The sequence below is a fragment of the Drosophila eugracilis genome, unplaced genomic scaffold (genome assembly GCF_018153835.1).
Source record: "Drosophila eugracilis isolate 14026-0451.02 unplaced genomic scaffold, ASM1815383v1 contig_1135, whole genome shotgun sequence".
NCBI lineage: Eukaryota > Metazoa > Arthropoda > Insecta > Diptera > Drosophilidae > Drosophila > Drosophila eugracilis.
In genome coordinates this window covers 2,846-15,732 of record NW_024571914.1, presented here as the reverse complement: position 1 = coordinate 15,732, position 12,887 = coordinate 2,846, and the positions used below count along the sequence as shown (strand labels likewise).

At 41.9% G+C, this 12,887-nt stretch overlaps 4 protein-coding genes across 4 annotated transcripts; 3 read left to right on the top strand and 1 right to left on the bottom strand.

The window, feature by feature from the left end:
• The first annotated feature begins 14 nt into the window (after positions 1-14).
• On the top strand, positions 15-2,529 carry LOC108110243 (little elongation complex subunit 2). The gene has a single exon (XM_017219230.2). The coding sequence runs from the start codon at positions 219-221 to the stop codon at positions 2,253-2,255; it is 2,037 nt and encodes a 678-aa protein (XP_017074719.2). The 5' UTR covers positions 15-218; the 3' UTR covers positions 2,256-2,529.
• LOC108110244 (putative tRNA (cytidine(32)/guanosine(34)-2'-O)-methyltransferase 2) lies at positions 2,400-3,696 on the bottom strand. The gene is made up of 3 exons (XM_017219231.2): positions 3,499-3,696; positions 2,794-3,443; positions 2,400-2,736 (listed from the first exon to the last, which is right to left on the bottom strand). The coding sequence occupies exons 1-3, from the start codon at positions 3,617-3,619 to the stop codon at positions 2,548-2,550; spliced, it is 960 nt and encodes a 319-aa protein (XP_017074720.2). The 5' UTR covers positions 3,620-3,696; the 3' UTR covers positions 2,400-2,547.
• A 279-nt stretch (positions 3,697-3,975) lies between these two features.
• LOC108110192 (ubiquitin carboxyl-terminal hydrolase 8) lies at positions 3,976-7,908 on the top strand. Its single transcript, XM_017219152.2, is given in 9 exon segments — positions 3,976-4,196; positions 4,260-4,748; positions 4,813-4,975; positions 5,030-5,512; positions 5,568-6,005; positions 6,396-6,626; positions 6,685-6,744; positions 6,746-7,140; positions 7,198-7,908. Coding segments are annotated over 9 exon segments (2,685 nt in total). The 5' UTR covers positions 3,976-4,101; the 3' UTR covers positions 7,529-7,908.
• A 453-nt stretch (positions 7,909-8,361) lies between these two features.
• LOC108110196 (solute carrier family 35 member B1 homolog) lies at positions 8,362-10,313 on the top strand. Its single transcript, XM_017219157.2, has 3 exons — positions 8,362-8,738; positions 8,792-9,253; positions 9,513-10,313. The coding sequence occupies exons 1-3, from the start codon at positions 8,459-8,461 to the stop codon at positions 9,863-9,865; spliced, it is 1,095 nt and encodes a 364-aa protein (XP_017074646.2). The 5' UTR covers positions 8,362-8,458; the 3' UTR covers positions 9,866-10,313.
• The last annotated feature ends 2,574 nt before the right edge of the window (positions 10,314-12,887 follow it).

The window sequence follows — 12,887 nt, the reverse complement described above, 5'->3', positions numbered from 1 at the left end:
AGCATTGAATAAAAACGTCAAACCACAATTTTCGTTTGAAGAGAGTAAATTGTATTTATGTATTTGTTATAAGCATTTCTATGTATATACGATACACTATATACACTATACATATCCAAACTATGGATGACCACTGCCATCTGTAACTACTTTGAACCGAAAGTTTTTATTCAAAGAACTAACTACTTTCTCAAAGGAGTTACCAGGACTTATCCAATATGGACAAGGACATTCCTTTGTACGAGGGAAAGCCGATATTTCGCAATAAGCCATCTTACAAACACTTCAACAAATCCTTCGAGCATGTTGACGATTCGCTCTATACGTTTCTGAATGAAGTGGATCCAGAAATCCTACGCATGGAACTCCAGGAACCCTCAGATGTCTTCAAATCCTATAACCGCAACACAGCCCTAAAAGATCCTCGAACCAACGAGATTCCGGGTAGTACGACTTGCGACCATTCTAGTGACAGTTCCGGCTACAGCTTTCCTAATCCACTGGATCAGCACTCGGAGTTGAATCTCAAGCAGCAGGCCGCATGTATAAGAGTACTTTTAGCCTGGCAGCGAAATGAACCTGTCGATGAAGGTGATTTCGTTGTATGGCAGGCAACAGAAAAGAAGCGCTGCAACGAGCAGCAAAGAGTTCAAAAACACATACATGACCATGAGCACGGTCGCAAGGAAATTGTCTATGCTGCCATGAAGAGTCTAGTGGCGATCTACAGAATGTGGTACGAGCTAAAAGCCAGAAAACTGCTAAAAGCATATCCCAATGAGTCATATGTGACCTTTTCCGGTCTTCCACAGTTGTCGCAGTGCAAGAGTCTCAACTCTCAGACCGCCAGTATAGAGCAGGTGGAACTAGAACGAATTGCAGGTCGGGTAAGACTCTGTCAAGGACTAGATGTGAGCCAAGAAACGTTTCGCACTTTAAGAGTCCGTTTGGATCGGTACGCTGTTAGAGAAACCAAGGAGCCAGCTAAGATTTTGCAAGATGAAGAGAAGAACCAGGAGCTGGAAAATGGTGATGTCTTGGTTTTGCCGCTGGACTCCCTCTTGATGCTGTTGACCACCGGAGCATACATTGATCTACCAACAGAAATGTTTGTCAGTTTGAAAGAATCTTCAATGAGTAAACACAAGTGCATGGAATTCCAGGCTCCATTTCCCGCCCGCAACTGTGGTTGGCATACCAACAGTTTGCTCCTTAAACATGCCTTTGAAACTTATATATCTCAGCCTGGACAAGCCAAATGGTTAGATTTTGAACCGAATAGAGCAGTCAGAGAAGTTGCAGATAAGTCTACCTGTGAGATTCCTTCTATTGATCTTCAGATGGCCTATAATCCCCATGCAATTGATCAACAATCTTCAGACATCTTGGAAGGAAGCACAAATACTGGTCTAGTCAGTTGGATCCTCAAATGTAAGACCGAGGGCGAAGGCGATGAAAATAAACAGTTTCAAGTCTTTAGCACACTATCCATACCAGCAGTTAAAGATTCACAAGGCAAGGAGCCATTTGGATGCCACTTTATTAAGCTAGAGAATAAACCAGATTGTGGCTGCGAAATTATGTCTAAATATGAGTTGATAAGTGCATGGCTACATTTAAAGCTTCTGCAATCAGATATGGGTCATTGTACACGCATATCGATGCGGGACTTTAGGCCCATGCTGGAGGAGAAGTTCACGCTTATGTCGCTGGAGCAACAGCTACGTGACTATTACAACACGAGTATGCCGCAAGTGCTTTCCAATTTGTACGAGTTCCTGAAGCTATTGGATACGGTACCTATCGGGGAATACCTGCTACGATACTCACCCAAGTACAAGGATAAATTTCTTCTGTGCCAAGCTACTACGCAGGCCACGGCCAAGAGCTTCAAACTCCACCAACTACTCACGGAAACTTCTCCCAGTGACCAAGTTTTTCTTACGCAAAGCAGTTACCTTCCAATCGCACCCACATTATGTGGGCGCCTGCACGAGGAACTCCAGTTGCTACCTTGCGCATTTCCAGCAAAGACCAACGGTCGGTCTGTTCAACGTCGGAAAGTGGCGGTGCCAAAATCAGAGCCCGTTAAACAAGTTCCAATGAGTCGGCAAACAAGAAATAAGAAATGGACTGGTGCCCAAAATGAAGAGTTCCGCCGCCGATGTAAATACGCTCAAAAGGCTAGAGCCAAGGCTCGCAAAAAATCGGCTGCCAAAGAAGAAAAGGAACTAGACAAGATTATGTCGCTGTGATCCTAGAGTTTATATCACGTAAATGTTATTTCTTGTTTTAATGCCAAAAATATATAATCGAAAAGGTTAAACAAAAGACGTATAAGATGAAGTTTTTAAAAGTTTGTTTTTAAAATATACAACACTGATTAACTACAAGTTTGTGCTTTGGCTATTTATTTTTAGCTGCAGTACAGAACGTTAAACATTCCCTAATTGATTGATAAATTGATTGTGCTCCTTCCTTCCCAGACTCGGTGTTTTCCTTATTATTAAAGTTTTCATATTAAATCTATTATATCTTTGTTTTCAATTATTTTGGTTCAGAATTATCCGGACTTAGACAAACGCCAGCATCGTAAAATTCCTTAAACAATTCCTCGTCGTGTATAATTTTGATTCCTTCATATTTTATGTTGACTTGACTTGTTTTCTTAAGGATATCTTGATAGGCGGCAGTCAAAGGTTGCTGAACTGGTTCCTTGTAAACATAATCTGCACCCTGAAACAGAACAGTTTACAACCTTTTTGTAACTGAAAAAGGCAAAGAAAAACTTACCAAGACGTATGTACGATCCGAATCCAGATCTCCTTTGTAAGCAACGAACGGAACGTGAACAACAGGCGGGTTCTCCTTTTTCCGGCACACCCAGGTCTCGGGATGATCATGCCATTCGGTGGTCAGGTTGCAGGGCTTATAGCCTTCGGGCAGACAAAACTGTCGGGCCACAACAAAAGCTTCGATGCTTGAGTTTCGGGATGCCGAGGGCTTGAATACACACACATCCTTAAAGAATCGCTTGAGCTGCGTATACAACCGGCTGGTCCTGTCTGCCCTGTAGATTTTCGACACGAATGAGCCTCCCTTTTCCAGGATGAAGGTGGATATGCTTAGGGCAGATAGAAGCAGCTCCCCCTGAACATAAGCGTCAAAGTCGTGCATGCCCGTGGAATCGGGAGCTCCATCGCTAACCACAATCTGTGCCTTCTCTCCGCCAAAGAACTCGATAATGGCCTTCGCTGTTGATTCCTTGCTGATGTCCGCTCGGAGTTGTGTGACGCCTTCAATTGGAGCCATTCCCTGTAGGTCCACGGCGATGATTTTTACCTTTTCACGCTCCTCCGTCGGTAATGGCTCATACATGCGCTTGGCCAACACTTGTGACCAACTGCCAGGAGCTGCGCACAAATCAACGGCACGAGTGAGACCTGAAATATATAGATCTTTAGCATAAATTAAAAAAACACGAGTTTCGAACTGCACCTTCTAACAAGTGAAACGTCTCCTCTGCCTGGAGAAGCTTAAAGGCACTCCGCGCCCGCCATCCCTGCTCCTTGGCAAGTCGGTAAAAGATGTCTCTCTTGTCCTTCGAAGTCCTACCCATTGATAAGTTTTTATTTTCCAAATAGACAACAAGAAGTTATCAGCTGGGGAATACAACTTGTCTACGCATAGTACACAGTGTTATCATTTCAGCTTATTTCCCGCCAAAAAGCAAATAAATACGCCAACGCTATACTATGAATTATTTTACGAAATAGTTAATTTACTTTGAAACAGTAGTTATTATTACGTAAGCTGAATAATAACATTACGTTGAATATGATACTAATAATAACAATTAAATATGAACATTAGTTTGTTTTGTGTAATCTAGAAACAGCTTGCTCTCTGACAACTCCAATCGATAGTTTTAGTAGATCCGAGTCTATCGATAATTTTCTTGCAAAATAACAAGTAATTTTGTTGTTGCAGCCCAGCCCGCAGAGTGAGAAATTTTCTGCTATGAAAACTGTGAAACTGGAGATAATACCAGCCCCGCGATCGAAATAACACCATCCCCGAGAAAAGCAACGCCAAAAAAAAATGGCAAAGTTAAAGAAGCTGCACATGAGCTCCAACATGGAGGACCTGGAAAAGATGTCCATCATTCCGGATCTGCGCAGCAAGGGCATGAAAATGTAAGTGGACACCCTGATTTAGTGCTGATAGGGTTATTTTTATTAACCTGATATTTTTCTTAGCCTGTTGAATACGGCCCGCAAATTGTATATGACCGCCGAGGAATACAGACTGGATGGCGACGAAGAACTTGCGTATATCACTTACATGAAGTACTTCAACATGCTGACGGCAATTCACAAAAAATCCGATTACGCCAGCCACAAGACGACGGTGCGCCAGATGTTAGGCGACACCGAGTCGAATCGTCGCATAATGGATACGCTGGAGGTGATTATTGACTCCCTGCGACTTCGTTATGCTCAGCAACGGCAGCCGACGGAACCAATTGCTGGCGACCTAGTTTGCAATGGAAGAGTAAGTCTGGACTCACCGGTAACGCAGTCCACGGATTACGCCAAACTGGGGCTTATTACCTGCCAGGAGCTGTACCGGCGCATGCAAGAGAAATCGGTTCTGGTGATGGACTGCCGACCGAGCGCCGACTATGAGACCTCTCATCTCACCTACTACTGCTCTTTCAACGTGCCCGAGGAGCTGATAACACTAGGGTAAGTTGTTAATACACTTAAGATACTAAATGGTTACTAACTCCTGCTTCCACATATCTTGTAGCATGTCGGCTGGCAGACTGCAGGCTCGTCTTAGCAGCAGCGGCAAGGCCTCGTGGGCATCGCGATCTGTGAAAGATTCGGTAGTTCTAATTGACTGGAATACCAAGGATGCTCAGCCTGCGCCCAATACAGCCATTTCCACGCTGCTGGATATCCTAAAAAATGTAAATAATAGTGTACTTAAACCATAGAAAACATCTAATACTCTTTTCTAACAGTGGGATCCCGATGTGACGTACCGCTCACCCATCCAGATCGTCGAGGGTGGGTACGAGTACTTCATTATGATGTACCCCACCCACTGCACCAATCCAAGTGTGCAGGCACCGCAGCAAAACAATAACGTCATTGATACTATCGACGATATCGAGTATCCCTCAATCCACGACATTACCATGAAGGAAGACATCAGTGCGAAGGACTTCAAACCAAGGCCGGACATCAATAGAGCTAACAAGCCCACGGCCCCTCGAACTTACGACCAGGGACTGTCCCGACCTCCCCAACAGGCCAAACCTATCGATGAGATCATGCGTGATCAGGCAGAGTTTCTGCAACGGGCGGAGCAGAACGATGAGCAATTGGAAAAGGCATCTAGGATGTGGAAGCGTCAGGCAGCCGAAGGTGATGGCTTGAATGCCACCGAGGGACAGGAGTTGCATTTTAGAATTCTCCAACTGGAGAGCAAGGCCCAGGACTACGTAAGATCCGTAATTTAATAAATTGTCGAAAAATAAATGTTTGATTCTCCTGCAGATAGTGGAAAACAATCGACTGCGAGAAGAACTTAGTCGCATTCAGGAGCAGCAAAATGTAACACAGCAGCTATCGCAAAAGGAAGTTGAGGCTACGAGAAACATCGAATCCAAAATTCGTGAACGTCAGCGTCTCGATGAGCAACACGAGCTGGAACGTCAAGAGCGGGAGCGCCTTTTGGCGATCGCTCGTGAGACCAAAAAACACTACAAGCCCCGACCTCCAACTCCTCCATCTCCGGACAGAAACTTGGAGGATTTACAGGACCTCTCCGATAGCCTGGAATCTCTAACGCATCTAACTGGCGAGGATCCGCCGCTTGCCCCCACGAGGGTGGAGAAGCCGACATTCGATAGAGCGATGAAACCACAGCAGAGGAGTGTGGAAAGAACATCGCAACGGATCCGTGATTTCTCGCCAGTCATTGGTCACAATGTGGTAAGTGATGATTTAGGGGTGGTTGACTCACACCGAGGGCCTAAATATAGCCGCCACACGAGCCAAATCAATAGCCAATGGGTCACGTTTCGAAGACACCCGCCCAGACGTTGGCCGTGCTTTGTGGGTATTTCCCACTCTCAGTCGCTCGCCATCCGCACTCAAAGCATGTTCAAACCAAAGAAACGTACAATTGCCATACTGTTGATCAAAAACAGCAGAAGACAGGATTCCGCGAATGATTTGTGTGGCGGGCGTGAAGCTCCAGCTGCCAACAGCTCCGCCTACCTACAGCATTTATAGCTCCATCTTTCCGCTGCGACGAGTAACTTTTGGGAATCAAACTGGCTTTGAATTGGTAATAATACTCATATGTATGCAATTTTTCAGGGTCGCGGATTGACGGGATTGAAAAATCTGGGCAATACATGTTATATGAACAGCATCTTGCAATGCCTAAGTAATACGCCTCAGTTGACGGAATACTGCATCTCGGACAAATACAAGAACAACATCAGCAGGAGCAACAAAACCAATGGCCAGGTGATCGAGGAGGTGGCGGCACTCATCAAGGAGCTTTGGAACGGACAGTACAAATGTGTGGCTAGTCGGGATTTAAGGGTAGGTCATCAACAAAATCATTTTTTAGACGTACTAAAGGCTACATTTTTCGTTACAGTACGTTGTCGGACAATACCAAAAGATCTTCCGAGGCGTTGACCAGCAGGACTCTCACGAGTTTCCTCACCATCTTAATGGACTGGCTGCACTCGGATCTTCAGACACTCCATGTGTCCCGTCAGCGAGAAATGATCAGTGCCTCGGAGAAGGCTTGGCTGGAGTTTACCAAGGCCAAGGAAAGCATGATTCTGCATTTATTCTACGGCCAGATGAAAAGCACCGTCAAGTGCGTAACCTGTCATAAGGAGTCGGCCACTTATGAGAGCTTCTCGAATCTCAGCCTGGAGCTGCCGCCCAATTCAAATGTCTGCCAGCTGAACCAATGCATGGACATGTACTTTAGCGGGGAGCGCATACACGGCTGGAACTGTCCTAGTTGTAAGACGAAAAGAGATGCCATCAAGAAGCTGGATATTTCCAAGCTGCCTCCAGTGCTAGTAGTTCATCTGAAGCGGTAAGTATAGCTTATTATGTATCAGTACTTGATTTTATTTTGTCCAATCCTTTGCAGGTTCTATGCAGATCCCAGCAATTCGGGCGCTTACATGAAGAAGCAAAACTATCTTCGCTTCCCATTGGAAAACTTGGATATGAATCCCTACATAGCCCGGGCGGAATCGCGGGCGGTTACGCCCAAAACCTATCAGCTCTATGCCGTTTCCAATCACTACGGAACCATGGAAGGCGGCCACTATACGGCCTTCTGCAAGAGCGCCAACTACGGAAAGTGGTTCAAGTTCGACGATCAGATCGTCTCCGCCCTTGACTCTTCGAATGTGGTTTCCAGCGCGGCCTACATTCTATTCTACACATGGCTACCGCCCATGCAGGTCCCGCTGTAGGCGCGCCGTTCCTTCCCTCTTCGGTTTTTCACTTTTCGTTTTTAACTGTGTTTTTGTTTATCTCTCATTTTTATAGTTTTTTAAGGTCTAGTCGCCATTCACTTTTATAATTTACTAATTACCGCTTAACTGTTGCTATTTAAGACGATAATCGCTTGTTTGTTGTTGTCTAGGCGCTTACGCCGGATGGACAGTATTACGCATGGGGGCGTATTTTGTATGGGTACGGGCTGCATTCACTAAAAACAAGAACTTCAAGTGCATTACCAGTATAACAAAAAGAAGATCACATATACGTACGTGTATGTGGGACTATAGTTTATTGTATTTTGCAATTATATTTTTAAACCAAATAAACGAAATGAAATTTCTGATGTAAACATAAACTTTATAATTATTAAAAACATAAATTTTCCGATGATTTTGCTGGTCCTTACAAATACCAATATTCTTTAAACATGTAACTTATAAGAAAAGAAAACGCAAATGTAATTTGTTTTTAAATTTTTTATAAGTTTGTTTCGCGCGCAAAATAAAATCAAATCGATAAAAACAAATCGGCTTACGGTCACACTGTAAATAGCCCCCGCTATTTACCACCTGTAGTGTTGCCAACTTTTGCACGCCAATAATCAGCTAATACGATGAAAAAAAAGTCTGTTTTAACAAAATGATGTTCAACAAAACAATCAATTTCTTTAACAAATGAACATTTTGTTGTAAACCTTGCTTAATGTTTGTGAACAATTAAGGGGATAGGAAAATGTGTACTTTTTGGCTATAGCTAAAAAAGTTTTAAATTTTTCTCACTTATAACCATTTAGCCAAATTTGGCTACAAGACATCTTAACCCCCAACACTGACCACGTATTTGATTTGATTACTTGATAGTTAACGTCGAATCACGGCACTTCCAGCCGCCTCCGGTGTATGCCAACTGGCGACAATCGTGCATTAAATCCAACTCAATCGACAGTAAATCAAAAACTCCCAACCACGCCCGCCATGAATCTGCCGGAACGCAGCCGCTTTGTAATCTACGCCGTGGGAATCTTTGTATGCTACTTCTTGTACGGTATTGTTCAGGAGAAATTGACGAGGGGTCGCTATGGCGAGGAGGTCCAGACGGATGGATCCGTTGGCGAACGCTTTACCTATGCCTTGGCTCTGGTTTGGGTGCAGTGCCTCTGCAACTATGTGTTTGCCAAGGGTAAGAAATAACAGATTATTGTCGGCTAATTTTTACTGATTATCGGCCTATAGTTCTCTTGACCGTGCGGCCGCAGAAAGAGGACACCACCAACGCGGGCTCCTACGTGGCTTGTTCACTGACCTATCTTTTGGCTATGGTTTCAACTAATATGGCCATGCGCTGGGTTCCCTATCCAACTGCCGTTGTCGGCAAATCTGCCAAACCCATTCCCGTTATGATCCTGGGCGTTCTTATTGGCAGGAAATCCTACAGCTGGACTCGTTATGCCTGCGTGCTGACTATTGTATTGGGAGTAATCCTGTTTATGTACAAGGAAGGCAAGGTATCAAATTTGCCGGCTGAGACGACGCTCCTCGGCGAGGTGTTGCTCTTTCTCAGCCTCTCCATGGATGGGTTGACTGGAGCAGTGCAGGAGCGTATTCGCGCGGCAAGTGCGCCTTCGGGCCAGCAAATGATGAAAGCCATGAACTTTTGGAGCACCCTAATGCTGGGCGCTGCCATGGTTTTTACAGGTGAGTTGTTAGCCTGAATTTTGGTTTTTTTTTTGTTGGTTATAAGTTTTTGTAGACAGTAGAAGTTGCCCTTTTAGTTTTTTGATATTCTTAGAATCGGAAAAAAAACTGTCAAGATTTTTATTTAAAGAAAATCACTTAAAGCACTTAATTCTTATTTAAGTTTTTAAATTTTTTAGTACTTAATGCAATTGAAATATAATAATAAGTTGAATAATGGATATGTAGATAAAAATAAAAACTTAAAAACATTTTCTAGGTGAGGCCAAAGAGTTCTTGTACTTTACCGTCCGCCATCCCGAAGCCTGGACTCATTTGTCGCTAATTGCTGTGTGCGGTGTTCTTGGCCAGTTCTTTATCTTTTTGATGGTGGCCAACTTTGGACCATTGGCCTGCTCAGTGGTAACAACCACGAGAAAGTTCTTCACCGTACTGTGCTCTGTCCTGCTGTTTGGAAATGTCCTTATTGCCCGCCAATGGCTTGGAGCTGTCCTGGTATTCGCCGCCCTCTTTGTGGATATGCTTTACGGCAAGAAGGCGCCTGTGGCTTCGACAAAGAAGCCACCTGTCGAGGGCAAGTTGCTCGAAGAAAAAAAGAAACTGAATTCTTAGAATTTACTAGATGATTGCTTAGTCTAATGTATATAAACAAATTTAGAGAAGACAACGCTTTAGCCTCAAGTGGCTGCTGCGCCAACATTTCATTTTTCCTGGAACTGCTAATCGTACAAAGGATTTTAGCTATAACGAACACAGCATTCGGTACTTGATCTGCAAACCATAAACAGTCGTTCTAAGTTTACTAAATTATTGATACATATTAGAAAAATAACCAATATTTTCCAAAAGTTTACAACGGACCTTAGGGTCTCTGACATACAGGATAATTCAATCATTTAATGCTATAGTTTATAATTAAAACATGTTTTTTGTATTATTGTATGTTGTATTTTTTAGAAACCCCATCTACTAGCATTTATTTAAAAACCTGATAAAAGTAACTTGACCTTACAAAGGCAAATGGATTTAATATAAAAATAATAATTTAATTTGGACTTTATAAAAAGTATATCTTCCTTTTGTGTAATTTTTTTTTTTTTTGAATTTGATGGCGCTTTTTGAGCGCTGCCACTGTAAACGATGTTTCCAGACAAAAGTAAACTACTATGAAACTATAGTTCATTAAACTAAATACATACATACACATTCTATTCTTTTCTAATACCAACTTACAATATTATTTTGTTAATATAATGCACGTAATAAACAAACAGGAAGAACACATTTTTCTATATTTCGATACTATCGATATATATACTTTAATTGTATAACAACGATATCAACAAATTATCGAGCTTGGCAACTCTAGTTTATTGCCGTAGCCGTTGCCGAATTTTTCAGATTGTTTTTAAAATGTGTAAATCAAGTATTTGCCATGGTCATTATACAACAAAGTAAACGGATAATTATATTCGGCGAAAAATAAAACTATGTGTGTTTTGGTTAAAAACAGAAGACTTTGAACGCGTTATTAACCGATAATTCCAAAAAGGATATTCCAAGCATTAGCGGGAAAATGCAATAAAAATCGCAAAAAAATGCAATAAATTTGCTGAATTCGTGCGGTTTTGCAAATGAATATCGAGTGCGCTGTGATGCATGATTAAATAAAAGAATACAAAGTTTGCTGCCCGTTTGCATAAATCAAATAAAATATATTTTCTTATTGGATGAGTCGCACTCTAGTTAGTTATTGTTGTTGCTGCTGCTGCCAGCTGTTTGCCTGTGTATTTGTTTTTGCCCTGGTGACGTCCGTGTCACACATCGAGCGTGTATTTGTGAGTGTCTTTCAGTGCTTTGGCTTAATTTTAGCAACTAAATTCGAACGAAAGTGAGTGGGGGGTCGAAACGACGCGAATAAAAACAAAGTAAGTGAAATATATGTATAATATATTTGTAAACTACAGGCGTTGTAAAAATTAAATCTGCTCACATGTTAGAGAGAGAGTGAGAACACAACACACCCCCGAATTAGTCTTTCACTCTCTCCCTGTCTCTTTCCTCCTTTAGGGGTTGTCGGTCATATGTACCGTTGATATTATGCCGGTCGGTCATCTTCTTCTTTCCTACATCTCGCTCTCTCTTTAAATAACGGTTAAATAGAAGCCGGCTAAATGCATTATGTAAAATTTTAAACTTTCGCCCTAATTTAATGTCATACTCCCACTTATCAGCGTAGCGTCAGACGGAATAATTTGTGGAAAAGTGATTTATGCTTGCGATTTGCTGCCCCGTTCTTTGGCAGATAGTGAAATAAAGAGGCCCTCTTATCGCCCGCACAAGTTCAACAATAAAGTAATGACTGTTGAGCAAAAACAAAAACAAAAGAGAACATGCATAAATAAAATAGGCAGGCCACTGGGCACAAAATGCACAAATAAACAAACACACTATCGATGCGACTTTCACACTGCTGATAAAGTCACACAATGAGAGAAGAAGGGTGAAGTGGGTGTCCGAGGCAGAGAAATTTTCGTAAATAATTCCATTCATTTATGACCATCAGTAAATTAATTTTTGACATCATGATATTCACGATTATCAACATCACGTGATTTAGAGACTGGCAAATTGTATAGAAAACGTTTTCTCTTATCAACTATTGCAAATATGTATTCAGATCTTCTAATTAAAAGTTGGTATTCTATTTATAAATATATGTTAGTTAAGTGGGACATTTAAATATTAGCGCGTATATAGTTTTATGATTAAATGGGAGTAGGCTTCTAGTTTAATGAATTAGTTTTGAAATCTTATAAGAATTTTCTTTCAGGCTTTATTTTTAATGATCAACAGATCATTTTTCTGTTCGAAAGTAAAATCAAATCAAAAATTTTGATCCGAAGTAAGCGCAAGTGATTATAATTAATATTTTAATTAAATTTAAGGTACCACTAGATCCGTTTTTGGTTTATAAGAGAATTCACCACCAAAGTTTTCTCTACATTTTTGATTTTCTGTTAAAGATGTGGGCTCTCGCAAACGCAAAAAAGAATGCTTAAACGTAAAACGCAATGTCCTTCAACATTCAATCAACATTTTTCACCTTCCTGACCCCATTCGAACCCTCAATCACTTTTACTTTCGCCTCTCAGTAGTCATGGCTCACCTGAGGCCAATAAACGCTTCTGACATTCTCGAAAATAAAAGCAAAAACAAATTTAGCGGGAAATAAAAAAAGATTCAAAGCGAATCGAGCTTTTCGGTCACTATTTATAAACACCCTACCCTTTCTGCATTTCATAATTCATTTGTCAAGTTCGTGTGTGCCCAACTGTCTGCCCGATAAACATCACTCAGCCCAACCGCCCACTACATAAACCGCCCACCACCCACGGCTCATGATGTCATCCACTGTGGGCCGTCAAGTCACATGTTTAGATTTGGATGTGCGCCCGAAAGAAGAAGCAAAATAACAAAAATAGAGGAAATTTCCTTTGTACTCGGAAAAAGTTTAGCCATTTCTTTTTTTTCAGACGCAAACCGCGTAAATTTCTTCCCCAAGCGGAACGTGAAAATTGTTAGGATATGTAGTGTTGAAAATAATGATAGATTGCTGGTCTTATAGTATAGG

Excerpts from the sequence above, each read along its gene's own strand:
- LOC108110196 (XM_017219157.2), top strand. The coding sequence starts at position 8,459 with ATGCCAACTGGCGACAATCGTGCATTAAATCCAACTCAATCGACAGTA. Across the intron at positions 8,739-8,791 it reads CAACTATGTGTTTGCCAAGG|TTCTCTTGACCGTGCGGCCG; the intron begins GTAAGAAATAAC and ends ATCGGCCTATAG. Across the intron at positions 9,254-9,512 it reads CGCTGCCATGGTTTTTACAG|GTGAGGCCAAAGAGTTCTTG; the intron begins GTGAGTTGTTAG and ends AACATTTTCTAG.
- LOC108110244 (XM_017219231.2), bottom strand. The coding sequence starts at position 3,619 with ATGGGTAGGACTTCGAAGGACAAGAGAGACATCTTTTACCGACTTGCC. Across the intron at positions 3,444-3,498 it reads GACGTTTCACTTGTTAGAAG|GTCTCACTCGTGCCGTTGAT; the intron begins GTGCAGTTCGAA and ends TATATATTTCAG. Across the intron at positions 2,737-2,793 it reads CGGATCGTACATACGTCTTG|GGTGCAGATTATGTTTACAA; the intron begins GTAAGTTTTTCT and ends GTTCTGTTTCAG.
- LOC108110243 (XM_017219230.2), top strand. The coding sequence starts at position 219 with ATGGACAAGGACATTCCTTTGTACGAGGGAAAGCCGATATTTCGCAAT.